At 36.8% G+C, this 18,463-nt stretch overlaps 1 protein-coding gene across 5 annotated transcripts in view; it reads right to left on the bottom strand.

Moving 5' to 3' along the window:
* The window catches only part of FOXJ3 (forkhead box J3), a 125,288-nt gene that overhangs the window by 39,743 nt on the left and 67,082 nt on the right, over positions 1-18,463 (bottom strand). For all 5 annotated transcript variants that reach the window (XM_081057827.1, XM_081057830.1, XM_081057828.1 and 2 more), the window contains exon 5: positions 3,547-3,630. In XM_081057827.1, coding sequence (XP_080913953.1) covers positions 3,547-3,630 — 84 coding nt within the window. The remainder of the gene's footprint in view (positions 1-3,546; positions 3,631-18,463) is intronic.

The raw sequence follows: 18,463 nt of genomic DNA, 5'->3' as shown, positions 1-18,463 counted from the left end.
GAAAACCACTGGATTCTCTGATCTGCCTCTGCACTCAATCTGTGGCAAAATCATAGGTCATATGACCTCTGGAAATTTATGAGTAAAAAAGGCAAGGAACATCTTAGTATTATTAGGAACATAGTTTTGACCTCGTGGACCCCCTGCAAGGGCCTCACACACTGAGAACCAGTGCTTTAGCATAACAGGTGACCGTTAAGCAAGGAATAACATTACAAATAACCAAGACACATGATTTAAGTTTTTTAAAAAAAGACGAGGCAATCAAGGAATGAACAAAGTATATGTTTTTGTGATTATCAACGTGGTAAGAGATAAACTGCACTAATCTGGAGCACTCATTCTCTCAAAGCATTTCTTTAACAAAGAATTGCCTAAGACCGGAGTAACCTCTTCTATTCCTTGACATCAGTTCCCTGGAACAGTATACTTGCTTGTCAGTCTTCAAAAACAACCCCATAGGCACTATCAAGCTAATCCTGTTTTCTATCCCTAAGCAGCTTCTAGCGGATAGGGCACTTGTCATTTATAAATAAGCCGTATATCCTTTGACTGAACTGAACAGACAAGGCCAAATTAAAAAGCAAAATGCAAAAGGTCAAAGAGAGTATTTATTCATTAATTAATACAAAGACTAATAAAATAGGAAAATGAAAATAAGGAATTATTGTCCTTGGACTCTTATGTTTCAGCCATACTAACCTGTCAGTGAAATTTTGGGCCTCTTTTAAACCCACATGTAAGTTCCCCTTACTCTTTCACACTGCCAGTCACTCACATTATCTGCCATATTTCTGTCCATTTAACAGGTCTTCCCTGAAATATCAGATCTTCAAGTAAACCTTCCCTGACTCTTTGACTAAATTATACCTCACTGCTATATGGGCCTACAGTTCTCAAGACCATTATCTTTAAAAGTGACCACATAATTTATCACCCAAATGCTATTTTGAGAATGAATGGGGAGCTAATAATTGCAGAGACAACAAGCACCATTACCGCTACCCTACATTATCAGTTTAAGAGCTTAAGAGCTTCTTAAGGAGAGAGTATGGCCTGTCCACTTAGCTCTATGCTTACAACGTACAAGGTTTGCGCTCTCATGCTCTGGCTCACTCTCTCCCTCTCCCTCTATGAATGGCATGAATAATGTAAATTCATGTGAAAGAGGAAACACCCATCCAGACAAAATGATCTACTATATTCTCTCCCAAATCCTGTTACTTTTCCACTCCTATATTTGATCTCGGATCACAGCCTCTTATCTCATGCCTTGATATCCCACCCCACCCCTCATCAAAATATAAACTTCACGAGAACAGAGAATGTCTGTTTTGTTTGTTGCTGTTTCCCCAGCACCCAGAACAGTGCCTGCTCAATGCAGGCACTCAATACTGCATAAATATGTGCTCAATGAATGCTGTTCTCTACCTTGCCCTGACTGCCTCCACCTGAAAGCCAAGTCCCATAACCCATGAAGCATTCCCAGACAGGCCCAGTAAAACATCCTTCCTCTACACACAGTAACGTTTTACATCTTTCTTATAGTACTTTCTATGCATACTTTGCCTTGTGCTAGAATTATGTGTCGTATCCTGTCTCCTTCTTGGTACACATCACAACATCCAGCACAATGAATGACACAGTATCTACAGAACGAAGACTTGCGAAATTAAACTGGTAAAATGACAGTATTATACACAATTGCAGATTTATATTTAGAAATCTGATACCATGCTAATTTTCTGGAGAATCTTCTCATTCCTATACCCGTAACCCAGGCTTTTACTGTTTCACAAACTAGACAACTGCAACTCCATCTACTGAGCATGGCGGGGGCTCAGAACAAGCCACCCAGAATGTGCCAATTTTGTATGTGGATTATTTTGAGTTGAAGGCAATAAAGCAGACTAAAGAAAAGTTTTTACCTCCTTTAACTGCCTAAAAGAAATTAGAAAGGGGGCCTGTACCAGGAAGAGAATTACTATCGTGTTTCTCCAAAAAGAAGACCTCGACGGACCATCAGCTGTAATGCGTTTTTTGGAGCAAAAATTAATATAAGACCCAGTACTATATATTATATCTATTATTATATTATATTATATTATATTATATTATATTATATTATATTATATTATATTATATTATACCCAGGCTTATATTATAGTAAAATAAGATCAGGTCTTATATTAATTTTTGCTCCAAAAGACGCATTAGTGCTGATTGTGCAGCTAGATCTTATTTTTGGGGAAACACGGTATCAGAGATAACTTTTTATATCTGAGAGACTTATCTGCATCATGGGCAAACATTTATTGACCAAACATTTGCTCTTTTCATCTTCCCGTGAGCTGCCTTCCTCCTTTTTGAAGCCCCAGACCCCTAACCCTTTCCTTAGCCTCAACTGCTGGCTGCCTTAGAATCTCGTATCTTTATGGGGCTACCATAGGTATGTACCTAATTAAATTTGTCTCCTATTCCTCTTTCTATTACAGGGAGTCTAGAACAAATTTATCTGAACACACGTTTACTCAGTTTCCTCCATCTTATCTTATTCTCTTTGCCCCGATTTATTCTGCAAACGTTTACTGATACCTATTATAAGCTGTGAAAAACAATACTGGAGATATAAATATATTTTCTCTGTTCTTAGGGGATCACAACTCAGCAAAGTAGACAAATATAGAAATAATTGCTATTAAGTGTGAAAAATTCTATGAAAGACCTTTGTAAAAATTCTACAAGAACACAAATGAAGAAATATAAGGCTTCACAATGTAACATTTGAAATGAGTCTTGAATAGTAAGGAAGGATGGCTGGGAAGGGATGAGGGAGAGAGGGAGGAAAGGAAGGAGTGGGTATGTGTGTGTTTTAGCTGAGATGCTGGAAATGTACAGTAAGAAAATCTTAAAGGTAAAGTTAATGTCTGGTGACAAAGTGCTGACTAAAAATATGTTACAATAAATAACTTAGGATATCAACTAGAGCTCCTTTTCTCCACTCTTACAAATTAATTTTAACCATGAATTCACAAGTAAAAATTATCTTATAAACAGACACACAGAGATTTTTGTGTACAAAATAATTATTACATGGTTGGAAGCAGGCAAAAGCATTTTGAAAACGATCAGGGAAATTCAATGTAATTAGACTATCTGCAATGAAAGGGAACAATTTTGTTACATAAACCCAGTCCTCACAATGTTGTAGATGCTGAGGAAAGAGTCTCAAATTAAAACTCAAGAGACCTGGACTCAAGTCTCAGACATCTAACAGCCGTGCCCTAATTAAAAAAAAAAAGGAAAGAAGGAAGGAAGGAAGGAAAGAAGGAAAAGAGGGACCTAAACCAAAACAAAACCTTTTACTTAATTCCTAAACTGCCCACCTCACTCAGAGTTAGGATCATAAAATAATGAATACGAAAGTGCTTTGGAAAAAAACATAAAATACTATACAAATAAATTCCTGTACTGAAAATGAACTTTTAAAAATCTCTATTTCTGAGATTAAAAAACGCTGTCACATACTAAATAAAGAGCTTTTACCCGTTCTACAGATCGTGCTCTCTTCTTTGGCCGAGTAGGCAGCGCATCTTCCTTAGGATTGGTGTCTATTGCCCAATAGGACCCCTAAAGGTAAAGAAATAAATTATATTAAAGTATAATACAGCAACTCTATAACATTAAAATGGATTTTTACAATCCTCTGCTCCAAAACCATACATTTTAGATACAAAAGTAGCATAAGAAACACTAGTGTTGAACTGAAAAAGAAGTTTATGTAAGAAAAAAACACCCATTTATTACTAGATTATTAAAGACAATATAGTCACAATCTGAAAAAGCCAAGTCCAAGAACTTCTGCCATGGCCACATTAAAAAGAGAAATGATCAACTGAATGCATTTTTAAATATACGCTAATTCTTATACGCTGAACACACCAAGAATTAAAGCAACATATGACATTCAAGTCTAACACAATTTAATGCATAAATATACTGTAGTTTCTGCACCCTAGGATCTCACAAATCTAAATGGTGATACAATTTATAAAGACAAGCTGCTTGAATACATTTTATAATAAGTGCATCCTGGGAAACAATGACCTGTACATAAATCTTTTATTGCTTATTCTGTTCACGATTTATTGTAACTATTTATCCTTACTTTTTTGATACAAGTTCTCAAACCACTCATTCAAAACTATATATGAACACCTACTGTGTTCCAGGCACTCAGAAATTGTGATTCCCTCAAAAAATACTTTGAAAAGCACAGTTCATAAAGGTTGCATATTGTACATATGCAACCTTTTTTGAGACCAAAGCTCAGAAAAATAAAAGTGGTTTGCTCATCCAATAATATGAGAGCCAGGATTTCAATCAACATCTTGATTCTTGGTTCCTTTCTCCCTCATATCTCTCTCTCTCTCTCTCTCTCTCTCTCTCTCTCTCCACACACACACACACACACACACACAGAAGGTAAGAAAGGGAGATATGCACTTCAGAAACAAAATACAATCCATGTCCTAGGTTTACAATTAATCTCAGTGATGGTATTAATGTTTAGTCTTTGCCTCTATTATTTCATTAATCTTCCTAGGCTACCTTTTCAGGCAATCAATCCTCAGTTTGTGCTTGACATGAATTATCTGCTTATCATTCCTTAAAAGTACATGTTCTTTCACGCAACTGTGCCTGCCCTACATGCTGATCTCACTGCCTATAATATCCACCCTACTATCCATTATCTATGATGTCCATCCTGACAAACTCATATTCCACCTTCAAAATTTAGCTCAGATGTTATCTAAAGGAATCCTTCTCTGACCATACTCAAGAATCCATCACTCTCTCCCTCTGCAAGATCTCTATACTTTTTATACATCTAGACCATGGATTGCACTTTATGTTATTTGTAGGTCTGTATGTATCCCTTCTAGGCTATGAGTTCCTTAAGGGTAGAAACTCATTTTTTATATCCACTGTGACAGGCATAATGTCAGACACAGAGCAAGGACTCAATAAACACTTGGAGAAAGGGAAACGAAAAAAGTTGTTGAACGAACTAGCCCAAGAACATCAGAGCACGATGCCAGGCCTTCCCAATCCTAGTATATTCAGGTACTTGAACTTGGCACCCAGCCACTTTTGTCACCAAGCCACTACTGGGGCATTCTTCCATGTTATCTTTTCAAAGTGGTTACTGCATGTCAGCTGCTGAGTCTACCAGACCGATGCAAACTTGCCAAGAATAATGTAAAATGTAGATGCTACAGAAATAAAGCACTAAAAGGAAAACAATGATTTTATGAGTAGGTTCAGCTAGCAGTTTCAAAATAAACAAAGTAGGAAAAAGTTTTATACTCAGTTTTCATAAAAGTTGAAAACAACGTGTAAAGAGAAATACCACAACTCATCGGACAATAGTTTAAAAACCACGGATCATAGAAATGATAAATTCCAGTGTTTAATTTTGGTTTGTGTGGGTGTGTAAGTGTATTAATCTGGGGGAACCACTCACTGTCCAAACTTTAGATTAATTTGCAATTGAACATTTTAATAAAACTACAAAAACAAATACGTATCTGTTCTTCCACACAAAAACATGATTGGCTGTGGCTTGTCAAACATCAACAGAGAAAAAAACTCTTCATAAACATTGTACACACAAAATCCTGAAAGCCCAAATGCAAACACTAATAGTTGAAATGATTCACAAGAGTTGTAAAATCTTCCACCTAGTGCCTCTTACTAACATACTATCTAACTTTCATCTGTGAAATCACAGGTTTTGATTAAATGACGTTAAAATTTCCCTTTACAAATAAAAACCACAAGTTACCACTTCACAACCATTAGTATGTCCATTACTGGGAGGGAGGGAGGAAGAGAGGGAGGAATGTTGACAGGGATGTGGAGAAACTAGAACTCTTCTGCATCACGAGTGGGAATGTGAAATGGTGCAGTCACTGTGGAAATGGTATGGCAGTTCTTCAAAATATTAAATATTACCAGATATATATGGTCCATCAATTTCATTTCTAAGTATATACACAAAATAATCAAAAGCAGAGATCTGAACAAGTATTTGTACATTCGTATTCATAGTATTGTTCACAAGACGTAAAACGTGAAAGCAACCCAAATGTCCATTGATGGATGAATAAAGAAAACGTGGTATACACATATAATGGAGTATCATTCAGACTGAAGAAGGAAGAAATTCTGACATACTTCTACATATGCTACAACACGGGTGAACCTTGAAGACATCATGCTAAGTGAAATTAGTTACAAAAAACAAACACTGTTGATTCCACTTACATGAGTTTCCTAGAGTAGTCAAATCAAAGAGACAGAATGGCAATTGCCAGGGATTGCGGGGGAGAGGATGGGGAATTATTAACGGGTACAGAGTTTCAGTTTGGGAAGATGAAAAACTTGTGGAGCTGGACGGTGGTGATGGTTGCACAACAATGTCAATGTACTTAATGCCACTGAAATGTACACTTCAAATGGTTAAAATGGAGAGAAAGTCCAAGACGGTGGAATAGTATTTAAAGGGAAAAAAAAAGGTTAGAATGGAAAATTATGTGTATTTTACAACAAGAAAGTTCCTTTCAGTTACCTTTAATAAGCAATTATTGATCAAGAGGGATACCTTGGCTGCAGCAGTCCTCTCAGAAGACTGAAAGGTCCCAGCCCCACACCAGGCTCCCCAGCCCAGGGGTACAGTACTGGGAAGAGGAATTCCCACAACATCTGGCTGTAAAAAAATCAGCAAGGATTCCTCCTGGCAGAGACAAATGACTGCTGGAAATCCAGATGTCCTCTTAAAGGGCCCGTGCACAGACTCACTGGTTCACAGGCATTCACCCTGGGCTCCGACAGAAGTACAGCAACTCGAGAGTTGCCAGACACATACAGGGTAAGACTGAGTTGTATGGCTTCAGGGTGAGAGCTACAGGAATGGCCTCCATTATCCCTGTGTAGAGCCCACCTGTGTAGCCTACAGGCAGGTGCCATCTTTCTTGTATTGAGCCCTCCCTAGACACGCCCAAATCAGAGACCGCACTGGCCTGGTGAACTCCACGTACCCCACCCCGGTGATGCCCTGGAACGCTGCCTTGCCCAGGTTGCCTGGCACCAGTGGGGGTAAGGAGGGGGCAGAATGAAAGGGGGGTACTCTCAGTGCCTCAGCAGCCAGCCCCACCCCATGCACTGCAGGAGTCTCCTCAAGCAGCAGATGGCCCACAGCGGCCATCTGGGACACTTTCAGTGGTACTGACAAGGTTTTGTAGATTCAGTTCTTGGGAACTAGCCTAGGAGGCCCCGGGCCTTTTGCTAAGATGTCCCAGGCCTCATACTGGTAGCAGCTGGCTTTAGTTCTCAGCATAGCCATCGCCATGTGCCTCAAAGTCCAGCACAGGCAGCGACCAACCACGTATAGCTTTGTAACTCCTACAAGGCAGCCCTCGGCTGATCACAGGCAAGGGCAGAACCTGGCCTGCGTGGGAGCCCCTCCCAAAAGGCACCCGCAGGATTCAGACCACAACACCCAATTAGCTCCACAGCGGCACACCCAAAGGGTGGTCTCAACAGGCACAGGAGCCCTCTGGGGCAAATCTCCTCTGAGGGGTCAGGCCCGACACGGTACGTCATACGCTGTGGGCAAGGCCAATCCTCACAGTCAGCCTAAGTCAACCCCACCCACTGATGTGCCAAAAGCAATCAAGGCTCAACTACAACAGGAGGGCACACACAGCCTACACAAGGGATACTCCTGGAGCACACAGTGAGGGTGACCAGGGAGAATGGGTCACTGGGCCACAGGACAGCTACTACACAGAAAAGATATCCGCATGGTTAACACTCACCACCTTCATGTCTTTGCTCAAAAGTCACTTTCTCAATGAACATACCTTCCTTATTCTTTTGAAAACTACAATCTACACCCAAGCCCCTTTTATCCTATTCTAATTTTTCTACAGCATTTATAATTGCCTAACATTCTATATAATTTATGTATTTATTTTGATTATTGTCATTCTCTCATAAGGCTATAAGTTCTTCAGGGGCACAGATTTTTCTCTGTTTTGTTTGCTGATGCATCCCAAATGCCTAGACTAGTGACTAGAACATAAAAGGTAAGTAAGTCATCACCATATAGTGCTAAAACAAGTCAGCTGAATCTCTGAGAATTATCATGCTAGGATATGGAAGAAGAGAATGAAAACAATTTTAGGCAGAGGAAATAGCTCATACTTAATAAGCATTTTTAACATGGTGTTCATGCACTCTCAGGGGGTCTGTGGACAGGACTCAGAGGCACCATGAACTTGGATAAAATGAAAATGCTGAAATTTAACATTTCCTTCCATTATGAATGTAAGAAACAAACCACAACATTAATAATACCTAAAAATCAGTTTGTTTCCTAACACATTAATAGTTTTGTCTCAAAATGTCACTCATTACTAATTTCTATTTTTATTATTTAATGTTATATTAAATTTTGTTCAATTTTGTTATTTAATGTTACCAAGGAAGCACAGATGACTGTATCACTTGTTATAATATTTAATAACTCTTGTTATAATATATAAAACTTGTTATATTTTTATAACTATTTTATGCAACTGCTTATCTTTTTAATCCTGTATATTCTGGTTTATGCCTTTAAAAATATTATTCTGAGGTTCAAAGGCTTCAATAGAATTGTCAAATGGAGCCATGACATAAACAAGTGTAAAGAACATTGGTGCTAAAATCATAGACATATGAGAGAGAATAAAATATTAAGGAAACTATTATTCTGACTAGGTTAACAAAAAAAAAAAAAAAAAAAAAAAAGGACATGGGAAGAGATGAGTCCAGAGAATAAAAGAGAATTTTTTTTGCTTTACTTGAATGTTATTTATTTCCTTTAATATTTTAGATAGCATGCTGATTCTAAGTTTCCGTGTAATTATTAATTGTAAATCTAAAAAATTCATTAAAAATATATTATTGATACCAAATAATCCAAAGTTCAAAGTCTTCAGAGGCTTTATAGCCCTTATTTTTTTTAACTTCTCTACAAACTATCACAACCAGGTAACACTGAAAGGAGCTGTACTAATACTCAATTTATAATCATTTTTTTATGTAGTAGAAGCTTTACACAACAAAGAGTGGGCCAACAACTTTCAAGAAATCTTGATCTCTGAACCTAATATACAAGGTCTCACAATTAAGTTCACGAACTTTGTTGCACCGATGTTGCTAACCTTTTTTTGATACCAGAAGGATTATTCATTATGAATTGATACCAACTGGACAGTTAACCAAGTTTACTATTTGAAAGTGCTGACAAGGCTGGGTGAAAAAGTTAGACAACCTGAACTTTTCATCAACAATTCATGGCTCTTACATCACGACAATGCAACAGTTCACACGGCACTGTCTGTGAGGGAGTTTTGAGCCAGTAAACAAATAACTGCATTGGAACACTCTCCCTACTCACCTGATCTGGCCCCCAATGCCTTCTTTCTTTACCTGAAGATAAAGGAAATATTGAAAGGAAGACATTTGGATGACATTCAGGACATCAAGGGTAATAAGACGACAGCTCTGATGGCCATTCCAGAAAAAGAGTTCCAAAACTGCTTTGAAGAGTGGACTAGGCACTGGTGTTGGTACATAGCTTCCCAAGGGGAGTACTTCGAAGGTGACTGTAGTGATATTCAGCAATGAAGTATGTAGCACTTTTTCTAGGATGAGTTCACAAACTTAACTGTCTGACCTCGTATACCTATGTGAAATGCTCTGTTTATAAATGATTTCCTCACTAGACCAGAGAAGTTTCGATGGCAGTAACATCTTATTCATCCTTAAATCCCCAGAGCCAAGATAGTACCTACCATAAAGTTATAATAAATGTTTGCTAAACTTAACTCTGATGAATGTCATATTTGAAGACATACTGAAATATTCAGAACATCTAATGTTACATGGGCCTATAGATATTACAGCTGTAATTCTTTATATATACCTCTTCTTTTTATATATACCTCTACTTCTTTTTATACACACTTCACATTTTATTCCTTAAGTTAAAAGGAATAAAGGATGGAAAGACAACCCATGGTTCATGTCCCAACTTGATCTATAGATTCAATGCAATTCCTACCAAAATGCCAGTCAGCTTATTTGTAGGAACTGACAAGCTGATCCTAAAATACATATGTATTTTACCTAGAATATTCAAAACACTCTTGGGGGAGGGGAGGGGGAGTTGGAAGATTCACTCTTCCTGATTTTAAAACTTACTACAAAGTAACAGTAATTTGAATTAAGAGTCTAGAAACAAAGCTGTATATTTGTCAATTGATTTTCCCCTGTTTATTTGTCAACAGATTTTCCCCCAACTACTGAGACAATGCAATGAGAAAAGAATAGTCTTTTCAGCAAATGGTGCTGGGAAAACTAGATATCCACATGCAAAAGAATGAATTTTGGCCCCCTCCCACCATATATAAAACTCAAAATGGATCAAAGCCCTAAATTTAAGGGTTAAGACTCTAAAACTCTTAGGAGGAGCAAAATACATGTAAATCTTCATGATCTTGGATTAGGCAATGGTTTTTTAGGTGACACCAAAAGCACAAGCAACCAAAAGAAAATTAATAAATTCATCAACACTGAAAACTTTTTTTCTGTCTATAGACATTATCAAGAAAATGAAAATAAAACCCACACAATGGAAGGAAATTTTGCAAGCCATATATGTGATAAGGGACTTGTATCTAAAATACATAAAATAACACTTGCAACTCACTAATAAAAAGACAACCTGATTACAAAATGGACAAAGGATCTAAATAGACATTTCTCCAAAGGAGATCTAGGAATGGCCGAAATGCACATGAAAAGATAATGATCAATATTTGCCACGAAGGCAATGCAAATCAAAACCATACTACAATGAGATACCACTTCACACACACTAGGATGGCTATAATCAAAGACACAATAAAAAGTGTTGGCAAGGACATGAAAGACTAGAAACCCCACAATTGTGAGAATGTAAAATGGTGCCGCCACTTTGAAAAACAGTCTGGCAATTCTTCAAAAGATTAAACATTATGACCCAGCAATTCCATTCCTAGTGGAAAACAACCCAGATGTCCATCAACTGATGAACAGATAAATAAATAATTGTGGCTTAGACTATCACTAAGCCACACTGCTACAAGCTACAACACAGCTACAACACTGAAAACCTTATGCTAAATGAAAGAAGCCAGACTCAAAAGGCCACATATTGTATGATTCCATTTATATGAAATGTCCAAAATGGGCAAATCCAGAGATGAAAAGTAAATTAGTAGTTGTCAGAAGCTTAGGGGGTGGAGGGGTAGGGGGAGGGTGGGGAATGACTATTAATGAGTACAGAGTTCCTTTCTGGGGTGATAAAATAAAAATGTCCTGGAATTAGATACTGGTGATGGTTGCACAACTTTGCAAATATGTAAAAAACCACTGAATTACATACTTTTTTTTAAAATTTATTGGGGTGACAATTGTTGGTAAAATTACATAAATTTCAGGCGTACAATTCTGTATTACATCATCTGTAAATCCCATTGTGTGTTCACCACCCAGAGTCAGTTCTCCTTCCATCACCATTTACATACTTTTAAATGGTAAATGTTATGGCATATAAATTATATCTCAAGAAAAACATTGTCTTACTTAAGAAAAAACAGGAATCGAGGAGCTCCAATCTAACAGTGATAGGTCCAACACAGTCAAGTCACTTGTCACGAAATTGAAATCAGTGAGTGGTACTGCCCAGAAAAAAATCAAGTCTCTTGATTTGAAGCTGTTTCCTGGCTTTACTCTGGACCATGTCAGTCTTTGATAAAAGCTCTAAATAGTCATTAATGTCACCAAAAGTCAAGCAATTCATCATCTACTTGAAAAATAAGAATTCCAAAGATTCTCTGAAATTCAAGTACATGAGTTAATGTTAAGAAGTAAAATAAATTATCTTGATCTTTGCCTTATTGATCAAAAAAAGGTCTGACAAAAAAGCAAAGTGACAATTTCTAGAACACCTAAAGGCTAGTCTTAATTTAAAATAGCAAGAGAAGTAATGTACAATTAGAAAACATTTGTTGTGATAAACGTTTACTAATATCTACTATATATATCAGATACTATGAAAATGTCAAAGACCCAATCCTTGTCAATAAAAAATTCAAAATTGAGTGGGACAGACCAAAATACAGATAGTACATCATTCAGAGGCATTAACAGTGGTATGCTCAAAGAAGCAAGTGAAAATAGGGAGAAGAAGGTGAAAAGGGGAGAAATAGGAAAGGATGAGTAAGTTGGAAAGAAAGACTATTTTAGATACAATGAACAGTAGGGGCAAAAATGTGAGGATACAAAACCGCACCATAAATGCAAGAAAAATAGTGCAATATAGCTTGAATACAAAGTTTAGGGCATGAAGCTGGGGCTAGAGTTGAAAATGTGGCAACAGAGGCAGGTTTGTGTTCTTCCTTGTGTACCGGGCAGCAACCCAGAGAATGGAGTAAAGGTAAGCAGAGATTAGGGGAAGGAGACCAGCTGGAGGTAACAAAGCAATCCAGTTATTTATCATTAAAATAATTTTATTTTTTAAAAATCCCATCTCTTCTAATTACTGTGTTTTGATACAAAAACTGGATCTTAAAACATCAATGATAATGTAAGGAATCGAATGAATTAGTTACTGGGGTTCCTAAAATCTACGCAGATCAAGACAGTACCTTCTTATTATTAAAAACCCACAGTGAAGCAGAGGCTCCTGGCACACCTCATATCCAGGTACTAGCTGGGGACAACACGGAAGCCCTAATGTTCCAGCATCAAAGCAACTGGTTGAACACATTTCACCAATTATCTCTTAATATACACAAAAAAGACAAAATGGATATTCTAGAATTAGAAAATCCAATGACTGGAATAAAATTCACCAGATGTGCTTAACAACAGATAGGATATTCAAAAAGCCAGAGATCTTGAAGACAGATCAGTAAAATTATCCAATTTGAGGAACAAAAACAACGAAGAAAAATGAATAAAGAAAGCCACAATGCCCTATAAAACAATGTCAAAGAGTCTATCATATTTTAATTGGACACTAAAGGGAAGAAGAGAAAATGGGGCCATAATTTTTAAAAAGGAAATAATGATCAAAAGTATCCCAAATTTCAATGAAAATCTCTTCTTACTGATCCTGTAAGAAGTGCCAAGCAGAAAATACAGAAAGACAACTACACCAACGCACATTATCGTCAAACTGCTTAAATCTAAAGACAAAATTCTTAAAAGTCACCAAAGAGAGAGTGGGGTCGGGGGAAGGCACTACATACAGGGGAATAAAAATAAGAACCACATGTGACTTTTCACCAGAAATAATGGAGGCCAAGAAAAACAACATCTTCAAATTTCTGAGAGGTGGGGGAAATCCTGCAAATTGAAGATTCCACATTCGGAAAACGTATTCTGAGGATGAAATAAAGATCTTTCTAGATAAACAAAAAGCCTACAGAATTTGTTGCCTACAGACCTATATTACAAGAAATGCCAAAGAATACTGTTAGGCTAAAGGGGAAAGATATCAGATTGAAACCTGGACTTACAGAAAAGAACACCAGAAAGGGTAAATAATTAGGAAATATTTTCTTCACCATAAGTTCCTCAAAACACTGTTTAAGACAAAACAAATCCTAAGGTGGGATTTATGATGTTAAGTAGAAATACAAGATATGACAATAGCACAAAGAAAGGGATGGGTAGATAAATGGAAATATACTGTTGTAAGGTATGTCTGAAATGGATGGGAAGAGGTAAGTAGTAAGCGGTATGAAGTGTGAGATGTGAAGTCAAAGGTGATATATTACTTCTAAACAGACTTTGATAAGTTAATAGTACATATGTATTGTTAAGCTCTAGAATGACTACTAAAACATTAATAAGGAGCACAGCTAATAAGTCACTAGATGAAATAAAAATACTATATATTATTTGATTAACTCCAAAGGTTGCAGAAATGAAGCAACACAGGAACAAAAGAAAAATAACAATCATACCAATAATCATATTAAATATAGACAAAGAACTAAATTAGATTGCAAATATTGTTAGACTGAATTTAAAAAACAAGAGCCAATGGCAACATGCTGTTTATAAGAGATAGACTTTAAATACAAAGACATTTATAGAAGAAAAGCAAAATACTAGGAAAAACTAAATCATGAAGTTGCATAATAAAGCTCTGGCGGCTGTATTAATATCAGACAAAGTAACCTTCAAGACAGAGTACTTTAAGAAATTAAGAACATTTCATAAAGATAAAGGAGTATTTCAACAGGAAGATTACACACACTAATATCAATCTGAAATGGATCACTGACCTAAATGTAAAATAAAACTATAAAAACCTATAAGAAGAGAGGCCAGCCCGGTTGGAGCTCTGTGCTCCTAACTCCAAAGGCTGCAGGTTCAATTCCCACATGGGCCAGTGGGCTCTCAACCACAAGGTTGCCAGTTCAACTCCTTGAGTCCCGCAAGGAATGGTGGGCAGCACCCCCTGCAACTAAGCTTGAACACGGCACCTTGAGCTGAGCTGCCGCTGAGCTCCCGGATGGCTCAGTTGGTTGGAGCGCGTCCTCTCAACCACAAGGTTGCCGGTTCGACTCCCACAAGGGATGGTGGGCTGTGCCCCCTGCAACTAGCAATGGCAACTGGACCTGGAGCTGAGCTGCGCCCTCCACAACTAATACTGAAAGGACAACAACTTGAAGCCGAACAGTGCCTCCACAACTAAGATTGAAAGGACAACAACTTGACTTGGAAAAAAGTCCTGGAAGTATACCCTGTTCCCCAATAAAGTCCTGTTCCCCTTCCCCAATAAAATCTTTAAACAAACAAACAAACAAAAAACCTTCAAGAAGAAAACAGAGGAGAAAATCTTTATGACTTTGGTTGCTTTCCCAGACAGGACACTAAAGTCACTAATCACTAATTAAAAATTGATAAATTAGACTTCATCAAAATCCAAAATGTCTGTTCTGTTTGAGACACTATTAAGAAAACAAAAATGCAAACTACAGTCTGAAAAAACATTTATATAATACAAATTCGAGAAAAGACAAATCCAGAATATATTTTTAAAAACTCTTATAATTCAGTAACAATCAAATTTTATAAGAAGAAAAAGGCAAAAGACTTTAAAAGAACCTTCAGAAGAAAAGATATACAAATGACCAATAAGCACATGAAAAAATGCTCAACATCAATGGTCATCATGAAAATTCAAAACAAAATCATGAGCTACCACTTACACCCACTAAAATTGCTAAAATGAAAAATATAGGTAATAACAACCGTTGGCCAGGATGTGGTGCAAATGGAACTCTCACACATTGCTACTGGGAATGAAAATACACAACTATTTTGGAAAAAGGTTCGGCAGTTTCTCATAATCTTCCGCCTAACCCTGAAAAAGCAATTAGTCTATTATGCAAGAGAAATGAAAGCGTATGTCCATAGAAAACTTGTACAAGAATTTCCTAGTAGCTTGTTCATAATAGCCCCAAACTGAAAATAACTGAAATGCCCATTAACAGATAAATGGATAAAAAAGATTGTGGTATATTCATACAATGGAATACTACTTAGCGATAATAAGAAAAAACAATTGACATATATGTATTGTGATAGTCACAGACACTACGCTGAGAGAAAGAAGTCACACATAGAGTACATACTGAATGACTCTACTTCTGTGAAGTTCCATTACGTGAGGTTTATTATGTGAACTAATCTACTATTATTAAAGTCTACTATGGACTTAGAGATCACTAAAACTGAGGCCTGACTATAGGCTTGTTTTAAGGATTGAGATAATCCATATAAAATAGCTCCCTAATCTGTAACGCAATGACCAAATGTAGACATTATTATTAATTCATATCAACAATTCTGGCTTAGTAAGTTAATGGTCTCCTGAGGAAGAAGACTGCAATGTCTTCGTCTGCAAAATCCCAAAGAAAAATCACAAGCTAGAACTGTACATCTTCCTTAAATAGAAGTGGTTAAATCATACAGATAATTCAAAAATTTCAGGAAAATTAAGGTGACCAAAATATAGAAAATGCACCAGAAATAAAGATGTGACAAAGACCAACAGTGGCCTTAAGTGACTTTATTTTCATCAGTATAAAATATTTATCACTTCAAATAAAGTACATTTTAATTATTTCAATAATTTGATAGAAATTTTACGTCAACACAAAATATCCTGCTTTTAGCACACACTAATGTGTCTTTTAACAGCCCTCAAATTAAAAATAGCCTAGAAAAATGCCATTATCTAATTAAATATAAATAAACCCAAGAAGCTAATATTATCGTCATACTCCTGGGAGAAGCAGTCCCAGTTATAAACAGCCTACCAATCCAAACGGCTACATCTGTAAATTTTATGTTTTATGTCCTAACTAACCCTATTGCCACATATATGTGCTGACTGGTAAAGTGAACCATAGACTACTCTCTGATCTTTCTTAGCCCTCCAGGCACACTGCTTCAGAAGTTTCAGATATAGTAGTAGATCCCTTTGTCCCTGACTTCTTTGGTTTCATACCATATCCTGCTTTTTTCACTCTTCAGTTTAAATTTGGCGATCCAGTTTAAAAGGATTGTTTTACCCTCCAACATCCTAGGATGCTGCTCCTGGTTATTTGCCCATGGCTCCAAGACACAGCATTTGCGTGCACCATAGACACAGTGAACAAACATACTTCCCAGTTTCAGTCTTGGTTTATACCTGTTGCCTAAGCATAAGTAAGAATAATACCATCTTTCATTCTCAGAAGTTTCTAGTTGGGACAAAAAGTTAAATAGTTACTCTACTCAGACCACAAAAAATAGGCTATGAACAAACACATAGCCTGGCTGGCTAGGTGGCTGAATGTACAAACAAAAACCATTCCAATGCCAGCTCAGGTCCCTGAAACATTCTTGTTGAACAAATGTAGGTTTTTGTTACTTTGCCCAGGAAAGACTGTTAAAAAATGTATTCTTAATCAATGGATTAAAAATATGTCCTCAGTATATTAACTGTATACTAAAAGGTTCCTCTAAATGTTAAAAACAGTATGTTCTAATAAGTGATTAATAGTTGGCCGTATCTTGTTTTTAAATCATCAGTGCCTTCACTGAATCCTTTCAGACATTATTTTTTTTAAGTTGGAGATAAGGTTTGACTAGATCACAACTGATTTCCAGGAGACAGATAGCTCACCTACATTTAATAACTCACAAAGCAGTTAAGTATGACTATTATTAGTTTAGATTAAGTCAACAGTGCTAATTCAACACTGTGGCACTATATGTCAAACTAATTATTGAGTCTAAGTTTAAAAGAAAAGAACTTGATGGTCAAATGAACTTATGACTGGGAACAACCCACATAGTCTTCAAATGGTGATTAAACTGTGGTAAATTCATATAATGGAATCTATGAAATAAAATGGGAAAAACTACTGATATAACAACATGGCTGGAATTCAAATGCATCATGCTAAGCAAAAGAAGCCTGACTCAAAAGGCCACCTATGAGTCCCATTTATATGAATTTATAGAAAAGGCAAAATTATAGGGACAGAAAACAGATCAGTACTAGTTGCCAGGGCTGGAGGTAGGGAAAGGGGCTGACTACCAAGGAGCCATACTGTTCTGTATCTTGATCACGGTGATGGTGACATTGTGTGCATGTGTCAAAACCACTAGAGTTATACACCAAACTGTGAATTTTACCATACATACTTGAAAATAAATTAATTTGTGGACAAAATATTATTTTTTAAAAGTAGTTAAGATGTAGAAAAGAAAAAAAGAGGCCAACCACCACAGCAAAATGTTATCTCCCACCCTTAGGAAAAGAACAGAGAAAACTACATGTCCAAATAAAAGGCAGCTCAAACTAAACTGCCTCAACTACTACAGTGTATGTTGCCAGGGCTCAAGGCCAGCACTTCTTTCTGTTCTCTCTGAATCAGACCCTCAGCTCTTATCTAACTCAATCTTTCACACCCTCTCTGAATACCTGTACTTACTATGGGCTTTCTAATCTTGGTTTGTCTAATGGAATGTTCCCCATTCATAATACATCTTTGCCTTAGCATGCACTCATTAGCATGTGCCCGTATTTCTTCACTCTTGAACCTCATGTTAGTACTTATATTAATTCCCTTAGTTCCCTATTCTTTCTCTATGTTGTTCTGACCGGTCCCTCAGTTAAACTTGATCATGTCCTCTTCTCAGTCTTCAACTGGGATTCTTATCCACCATGAGTTAAAAACCACAAAGGTTAGTAATTTCAACTACCCTTGAAGTGCTTCAGAAGTAGCAAACT

Source organism: Rhinolophus hipposideros (genome assembly GCF_964194185.1).
Source record: "Rhinolophus hipposideros genome assembly, chromosome: 8".
Classification (NCBI taxonomy): Eukaryota; Metazoa; Chordata; class Mammalia; order Chiroptera; family Rhinolophidae; genus Rhinolophus; species Rhinolophus hipposideros.
Note: the sequence above shows the minus strand (reverse complement) of the source record. Positions and strands in the feature narration are given on the sequence as shown.